The 9,168-nt window shown below is 28.7% G+C and overlaps 1 protein-coding gene across 2 annotated transcripts in view; it reads left to right on the top strand.

Annotated features, from left to right (window-relative positions):
• LOC107456462 (5-oxoprolinase) overlaps positions 1–8,454 on the top strand; it is a 56,073-nt gene extending 47,619 nt beyond the window's left edge. For both annotated transcript variants that reach the window (XM_043042841.2, XM_043042839.2), the window contains 4 exons: positions 2,023–2,105; positions 5,002–5,162; positions 6,932–7,029; positions 8,280–8,454. In XM_043042841.2, the coding sequence (XP_042898775.1) occupies positions 2,023–2,105; positions 5,002–5,162; positions 6,932–7,029; positions 8,280–8,336 (399 nt within the window). In that variant the 3' untranslated portion in view covers positions 8,337–8,454. The remainder of the gene's footprint in view (positions 1–2,022; positions 2,106–5,001; positions 5,163–6,931; positions 7,030–8,279) is intronic.
• Positions 8,455–9,168: the final 714 nt, after the last annotated feature.

Raw genomic sequence — 9,168 nt, 5'->3', positions numbered from 1 at the left:
TTGGCTAAAAATGCCAGAGATCTCAATCAAAATACAATCCCAACCACGTTGGCAGATGCAAATGCTTTTGCAAAGTCAAGACTATTCACCCCTTTAAAAATCAAAGCCCACGATCAAATAACTAATCTTGACATCGATAGGAAGACAGCCACTACTCTCATCAGACTAAGAACAAAACATCATAAAAACATGAAAATTTCTACAGATAAGACTAGAAAATATCAAAACTGTGGCAACTGTCTTAATGTGGAACTGACACCATATCATGTTTTTAACTGCCCTGCAGTCGCTGCAGGCCTTCACCTCTTAAACTACCCCACAGAAGAGGATTTGTATTCTTTTAATGCCATAGAAATAACAAAAACTATTCAAGCACACCATGAAATATGATTCTATAGAGGATACGACACCAACCAACCAACCAGTTAATTAAATTCTTGTTAATATTTCTTAATTTAACATGACCATTCTGCCATCTGACTAGATGCTAGCAGGTATCTAAAAGTAGCTTTGTACAGCTATGGTGAAAAATTAAGTGCGCTATGGTGCTTTTTTTAAAAAATTGTTAGTGGCTTAACGATAACAATTATGTTGAATTCATTCATGACGTGAACTGTGCAATTGCTCTGAGTCGGAAGCAGCAAATTAATAAGGAGTGATCGTTTAAGACAATGGCATATCTCGTAAGATAAAAGTCACTGAAAGAGTAGTTCACATTCAAGTTTTATGTTATTCTGTATTATATCATTCTTACTACTTAGACATTACACCATCTAACTACCACTTAGTATTAGCTATGTATTAGCTGTGGTTTTTTAGTTGTAGTTCATAGGCATGAACAATAGTTAAGAAACTGAAATAATTTCTCATTCTCCATCAGGCAATTTTCTGATTCTAGGGGAGGAAACTTTTAAGCGTATGAGCTTGTATCACATAATTAATTTAGTTGAAGTTAAAGGAGATTATCGTACTTAAAATGCATTTTTATGAAATTGCTAGATCTTTATTTCTCATTAAAACTGCATGAGCTGATTTGGATGTAAGATAGTTTGTACTAGTGCGATGCATTCTAAAACAAAGTTGAGTTATATTGAAAATTGGTTTAAATATTCTTGTAATTCTTCCTAATTTTTAATGGAATATTGTGTAATATGCAAATAAAAATTGATTCTAGTTTATTGCAATTTGTTCATTTTTATTATTTTGTAAAATTGTATGTTACATTGTAAAAATATTTTGCTTTGTTTTTTGATTTAACAAATTAAATGACACATGATGTCAGATGCTTTTGCATTTTCTATTTAATGTGAAAGATCAGTAAAATTCAATCTAAAATGTATGTCAACTATTTTATAGATTTATACATCAGGAATAATATAGATTGCAATGAATGTTGCAATCAACATTTTTCCGACATGTTTTTCTCGTTTTGACATTTTATGACTCCCATTTTGTAATTTTCTCTTTAAAAAGTTTTTTTTAAAAACTGTCTAGGAACCAAGAATATTTTATAATTTTAAAAAAATTGTAAAATATATCAAAAATTAAATTTTTAAAAATCTTTTTCAAATTTTTACAAAATTTGTACTTTATGAAACTTTAAGTAAATGTGTACATTATTTAAACGATAACTAAATTAAAATAAGTGTATTAATTAGATTCTGAATAAAAATATTTCGAAATGTAATACAATTTATTTAGTTGTCAGTATTTTAAAAATAACAGACATAAAAGTTATATTGATATTATTAAATTCAAACATTGTACTGTAAGTGGGGTTTTATGTTTTAAAAATTTTTTTTATGTGTATTTTTGATTTATAAAGTACTTGAAGCAAAACAATTTTTACATGAAAATAAAATTCAGACTTTTTTACAACTTTTTTGTGTGATTATAACGAATACTATTCATCAAAATGTTTTATTTACTTTTTTTAACAATAACAAAAAAAAGAAGAAAAAAAACGGGATTTTTTTTTTTTTTTTTTTTAGTGTTACTAGTTTTTATTTGCTTAAATTTTAGGGTCCTGACTGGCATGGCCGTAGTGGAATCCATACTCATATGACTAACACTAGAATTACAGATCCTGAAATTTTAGAACGAAGGTAATTTTTAATAGTTTATAATTGCTGTTTACACTTTTTTTTGTTTTTTTTGTAGTATATTTTAAAACTAAGAAATTTATCTCTTTAATTCAAATTGAAACTTTTGTTACAACAATTGTAATAATTTTCACTAAATAAGTATATTAAATCAAAATATTTTTGGTCCCGCAGTGGACTGATCGTTAAGACACGGTTCCCAGCAAATCACCGAAGTCAAGCATCTCTGACTACGGTCAGTGTGCGGGTGGGTGACCACTTGGATCAGTCTGCGTAGGGACCGAGGGTGTGTGGTATTGGTCCTTGTTAAACTGTTCTACCGTAAAGTGATCGACTTCGCGTGCAGGTTGTCGAGTTACTGAAGCGGGGGTGCCATCCCCTCTGCAGAGGATCAAAATTGTGACGCCATGTCTTCAGATCATCCTCAGGGTGTTTCCCAGACCGTCGCCAATAGCCCATCGTGCAGCTCTAGTGCGACATAGATTAATTGCAACAACAACGAAATATTTTAAATAAAGATTAGTTTAAAAATCACTATATTTGTATTTTTTATTAAACGCTTGACTGTTCTAGGTTTATATCGAAAGTAAGATAGTGCATATACTTTAACTTGTTATTATTGATTTTGAAATAATCAAAAATCCTTTGCCCATCTATTGTTTATTTTACCTAAAAATTTTCTTTAGTTTTAAGCTGTATTTGTTTAAATTTTTAACTATGATTAGTATTGCATTCATAGATTATATTTCATAAACTAATATGAAATAATAATAAATAAGCATAACTTAGCAGCCCTCTCTATATTGTAACATTTTATGACGTATAATCCTTATGTGAGACATGTTTTGAGTTTGTATGAAGACCTTCAATATTTTTGAGTATAAGTAAATTATTATACTCTTTTTTTTCATGCTAATAAAAGAACTACCCAACCAAAATTTAAAAGTCTGCATTAAAATTTTCACAATGTCCAAATTAAAAGCAAATTTGTTTAAATCATTATGAAATAATAAAAGAGCAAATGTTGCTTAATGCTTTTTTTGTGATATTGAGTACTTTAAAAAAAATATCATTAATTTCCTCTGAAAAATAAGTGTATTCAGTCAATTTTTTTCATTTTTAAGTTTATATTAAAGTGATATATTTTTGTGTATGTTTTTTAAATAATAAATGGTCTGTAACATTGCGCAGAAACGAAATAAGTATAAAATAGCGAAGTTCAAAAGGGAAATTAACTTTTCATTGATGTCAGAAAATATTATCATCAAATATTAATAGGAAACAGTTGGCATTTTGTCAGAAAGAAACCTATCTCTTCTAGGATACTGGAAAAAAGTGAAGAAAACCCCCCCCCCCGGAAGGAAATGGAAGAAACTGGACAAAATGGAATATATCCTAAAAAAACCCAACAATAATTATTAACAACAACTATTTAATGAATAGTTTGAATTTAGGACAAATTAAATTTAATTTCAAATTAGAAAATAAAATATTTTTTATTTAATTTTTTTGAAAAAATAATTATTTTCATTTTAATTTTATGCAGAAGTTATATATTAATTAAAAAATGTGAGATAAAAAATTTTGTTAAAGTTTTTTCAACTAGTTAGTTTTTTAATGCATGCATATTTAAAAAAAATTTATATAGTAATTTTGTTTTTAATTAAATTTTTTTTAAGTGAAACAAACTAATATTCTTTAATAATAAAATCTGAAGAACTTAGTTTCTCTCCTAAAGTTATAATGCTAGTAAATCCAAAGCAAAATACTGTAAAGCTACTGAAATGTGAAAAAAAATACTTTGCTGTAACATTTATGATTGAAAACTTAGTTGAAACAATTGATTTAGTGTCTACGAAATCGACCACCAAAATATGTTTCAAACCTAAAAGAGAGATCCTTTCAAGAAATGTTTCACCTCCTCTTTCTAATTCTTTGAAAACAGAGAAATCTGTTCCCTTATTAGAAGCTATTTGTCAGTTGCCACTCATATTAAAACTAGAGAATGAATGAGAGATTCTTTTTAATGTCACCCTGGAGCAAAAGAAACCATTATTTGACTCTTTTGAGATATTTTGCAAATAATAACGAAGCGTTTCCATGAAAAAAACCCTTTTTTTGGAGATGGTGGGAAAAAACAGTCAGTCCTTGACTGATCCAAATAATTAGGTAAACTGGCAGATAGGTGTTTGAATAATCTACTGTATTTTTTTATTGATTAATTCTGTTTTCTTAAGTTCTGTAAATAATTTGAATATTTCACAATAAGTTCTTATTTTATAAAATATATTACTTTAAGTGTATGTGTTTACTGAAAGACATATTAAGTTTTTTCAATTGTCAATGTATAATAAAACTGATAACTGATGGCTTGTATAATGAAAACAAAATTTAAGTACAATCTCCTTATTATATTAACATTAATCCTTAGTTGAAATTTTTTCAACAATTTATTAGCCCTGAGTAACTGAAGTAAAAGTTCTGTATCATAAACTATAAAGGTGCAAAAAGTTGACAGGTTTTCGGATGCACAAAAATTGATGCCCTTTCTTAAGATTCACCAAATTTGAATAAAGAAAAAAAATTGGCAAAGAAAGCACAAGTTTCCAATGAAAGAAAATAAAAAATTAAATAAATATGAAAAGCAAAACTAGAAAAGCAGCAATAGTCGAAATCGAAATTGAGGCAGGAGGCTTTTCCAATCGCTATTGAATGGGTAGAATGGAAATTTTTATGTCATTAGTTTTTTTTTTTTACTTCTAATTTTTGTTTTCCAGCCTTGGTATTGTGTATAACTTGGTTTTATGTTTTCTTTTAAAATATTGTGTTTATTTGTTCATTAATAAAATATCTTGCAACCGTAAGATTCAATTGTGATAAAAAATTATCAAAATTTTAGGTATCCTGTTATATTGGAAAAATTCCACTTAAATCCTGGTACAGGTGGAAAAGGAAAATTTAAAGGAGGAGATGGAGTTATAAGAAAATTGGTTTTTAGAAAAGACTGCATGCTATCAATTCTAACAGAACGAAGAGTATTTGCCCCCTATGGATTAGAAGGTTAAAGTTTAAATTTTCTAAGGACTTATGTGAATTTATTTTGAATAAATTTGTTTATTATATGAAAATGTAAAATTTTTTTATGTTAAATTGAAGTCTAATCAGAGGACAAGAGAAACATATTATATTAGTGGATAAAATGCAATCATTTTTAGCAGTATTTAAATTTTCAATAATAGTTTTGTTGTATAAAATTTCTCTTGTAATTTAATTTTTAAATATTAACTTGGTGTGCCATTTAAAAAGAGAAAAAATTCCAATTTTATTACTTATAATGATAAGCATACTTTAGCCTAGAAAAATTTGTGATTTACGTGATTAATTTTTAAATTAGTAAAATTGCTCTTTTAAAATGCTATTTTAATTGCTATTTTATTATGGTTATTTTGTTGATTGTTAATAAAAAAAGGGAAAATTATGTGGATAAAGATTTATAATTTTAATAACTGTGGGAGAAACAGTTTTATTCATAGTTTGGTTTTATTATTCGAGTAGAATTAGATTGGAAGTGCAATATGACTTGCTGTTATTTGAATGTAATTTTATGGATTAATCCGTTGATTAAATGGGACAGCAATAAGCATGTGTGCTTCTCTGTCATACCATCTCAGTATGCTTACAGTAGAGCTGAAAAAAAGCAGTCTATTTATTTTTATAAAAAATATAAATTTGTACTCATCCTTCTGCATAGTTTGCATGGTGTCAAAAAATATGGAAAAGGAACTTGATTTATCACATGGATTTTCCAAACATATTTAGAATTGCACATTAAATTAAAAAACTAAAGAAAAGCAAACAAACTGAACCTTTAGTTTATCTCCGGCAATGGAGCAGGTAAAATGGGGATTAAGGTTTCAAAATCAAAAATCTAAATCTCCATTTTTTTATCGCAGATTTGATTTATTTAGAAAATGTACCCCAATGCAACCTATTGGTTTCTTATTTTAGTAAACAGATGGTGCTGCAATTACAGGTAAAAAGTGTTTAAATGAAATATCTCGAGAAATGGATGTCATATAAAAAAAGCTATAATAGATGATTTTGGTACTATTATGACATTACAGAAAAAACTCAATGTCTGGTGAATCCTAAGTTTTACCGCTAAAGCCTAGCTTATATCAAAGTGGCCTGGTAAAAGTCCAAACTATGCTTTAATATGATTCCATTTTGGGCTTTCACCAAGCCTTTGCCTTAAAACCTCGTAGTTGCCAAGACACTTTGGTAAATCCTAGATTTTACCTGTATCTCTTAAGATTTTTCCAGACTTGGGGTTTTTACAGTTATTACAGTAAAAACCTGAAGTTTGGAAAATCCTGGGTCTCTCTGGTAAAACCTAACTTTTACCAAAGTAGTTCACAAAAAGCTAGTTTTAAAACTAAACGCCTCATGATAAAACCTAGGAGTTACCAAGCCACTTTGATAAATCATTTTGGTTTACTGGTAAAATCTAGGAGTTACCAAGCCACTGTGATAAATCATTTCGGTTTACTGTTAAAACCTCGGATGTAAAAAATTCAGCCTATGACCTTCAGACATTAAAAGTGACATCACACTCGAAGGCCCTTATCTGGTGAGGACCAACTTTGATGTAACCAAATGCATCATTTGAAAATATTTCAAAGTTGTATCCATTACAGTTTTGATCCGATAAATATTTCTCTTGATAATTCCCCGTTCCCACACTTTTCAGACACCCCGTATAAGGTAAAATTTTTGTTTACTTAGTTTTATGTTTTGCTTATAAGCTTTTTTTTGTAAAAAAAAAATAGGTGGAGAAGATGGAAGTAAAGGACTTAATTTATTGATACGCAATGATGGGCGTACTATTAATCTAGGAGCTAAAAATTCAACCACTGTCCGTGCTGGAGTAAGTTATGCTTTTTTTTCTATATTGTAAAAGTAATTTGTTGATAGTTTGTTTCTTATAATTTTTTTTTTAATAAATGGAAATTGAATTATTTCATGTGTTTCATAGTTTTTTTATTTTGATTTTTTGTTACTACTCTATTGGGAGAGCCATAAAAAAATGAATTATTAACCGCACTTGTAATATATTAGGAACCTATTACTGCAGTACATATTGATTATCACAAAACAAGTGGTTCTAAACAAGTACTAGTAATATATTACATAATTTGAAATCTGTATGATTCTCTTGATTATGTTTTTTGTTACTCTGTTAGCTATTCAAATATTTAAATTCCAGGAATAAACATAAATTTGAAAAAAAAAAGTGTCTAGCATTAAAATATTTATAATATTTGCAGTGTTTCCCAAACTTATGACTTTTGTGTACCCTTTTTAAATTGTTTGTAATACTGTGTACCACTAATAAAAAAATGAATGCATTTTCTTAAAAATGTTTCTTTTTCTTTTTTGGTGCAAAGTTTTGTTAATAAATTTATTTGCATCAGTGAGAAGGGTGATATAGTTTTTGTATAATTCGGTTCATTGTGGTCAATTTTAGTCTGAGATGTGATTCCACGTCCAATAATCTATTTCTTTTTTTCGACTTAATGTCCACGAATGCTGAAAAAGCGACTTCACATAAATATGAAGTTGGAAGAGGCAAAATATATTTCACAACTTTTTCTGTTAAGACTGGATACATATTTTGCATTTGCAGCCAGAATGATGTTAAAGTACACTCCTCATGTTTATTTTTCAAGAATCTGTCTGAAGCCAATTCCAATAATTGCTTTTCTTCCGCATGCGACAATCCTTCTGGCATGGATGTTGTATTAATATATTTATTTGCATCAGTATATATATATATTAATATATTTATATGCATTAAACAGATATCTTATCCATTAAATTTTTTTTTAAATCGGGGGAATTACACAAAAGTTAAAAATCACTACTGGCTGTTGACACCACTAATTATTAACTGTTAACTCTGCAAGAAATAGCCAATAGAAGAATACGCAATCGTAAATTTTCATGGCTAGCTTTGTTTTTTAAATTTTTTTTTTAAATTTTCGTTTGTTGCAAGATATTTCGCATAAGAACTCGTACCCCCGTTAAACTGTTCCTGTGGCCCTGGGGGTACACGTACCACACTTTGGGAAACACTGCTGTAATGCATTGATTTTATTAATGTTTTTTCCTTTGTAGGATTCATTTCTGCTGCATACGCCTGGAGGTGGAGGTTATGGAAAACAATGTGATTGAGAACTTTTTAATATAATTAGCTTAAAATTATTTTTGTAAAATTTTATAATCAGAGAGTAATATTTGTTTAAAAATTTGCTATAAATTTATCAATAAAAACTATATTTTTAATTCACTATTTTTTGTGTATTTATTTATTTTTATTTAATTCTCTCTTTTATTATTCTATTTAACTTGGACATTTCTGCTCACTCATTTTTTTTAAAACCATATATTAAAATAAGAAGTATTTTACAAGACGCAGAAAAAAGTAGGGTAATATCTTATTAAGGAGTAGTTTTTTCTAAAATCTATTTTATTTAGAGATTAGGTGTCTTAATACCTTAAAATAATGAACCCAAAGAACTGTGAACAGAAAAAATTGAGTATAACTGATTCTCTTACTGGCGTACTGTTGAAAAAACATTTTTGTTGTTTATAGTGACTCTTGGACAAGCCAAGCTCACCAGCCATTGCGAATTAAGCCAGGAAAGTCTCTCATTTGATAAGAGAACACCGCAAAGGTGAAAGTACGTCTTAGAACACTCTGATAGATGGCAGTACATCTCGTTCGTGAGGCCACTTCCACCATTTAGATCTGAAGGGAAAGGAAATTTTCACCAGATTCCCCGTTCCCGAGGTATTGCTTAGTGACCGAGCATAAGACTTTTGATTCCACAGATTTGACGAGCACGTATTCGGCAGGTTTTAATGGAGTCGAGAATCAAACCCTAGCCTCTTTCGGACCACAGTACGATTCTCTAATCACTGGGCTACCATGGTCAATAATCTTTCTTGAATTTTCGGGTTGTTTAGATTCATAAATTAAAAAATTTTTCATCGATTTTTTTAT

Source organism: Parasteatoda tepidariorum, chromosome 4 (genome assembly GCF_043381705.1).
Source record: "Parasteatoda tepidariorum isolate YZ-2023 chromosome 4, CAS_Ptep_4.0, whole genome shotgun sequence".
In the NCBI taxonomy this organism is placed as follows: domain Eukaryota; kingdom Metazoa; phylum Arthropoda; class Arachnida; order Araneae; family Theridiidae; genus Parasteatoda; species Parasteatoda tepidariorum.
The sequence above is the reverse complement of the archived record's forward strand: the minus strand, read 5'-3'. Positions and strand labels throughout refer to the sequence as shown.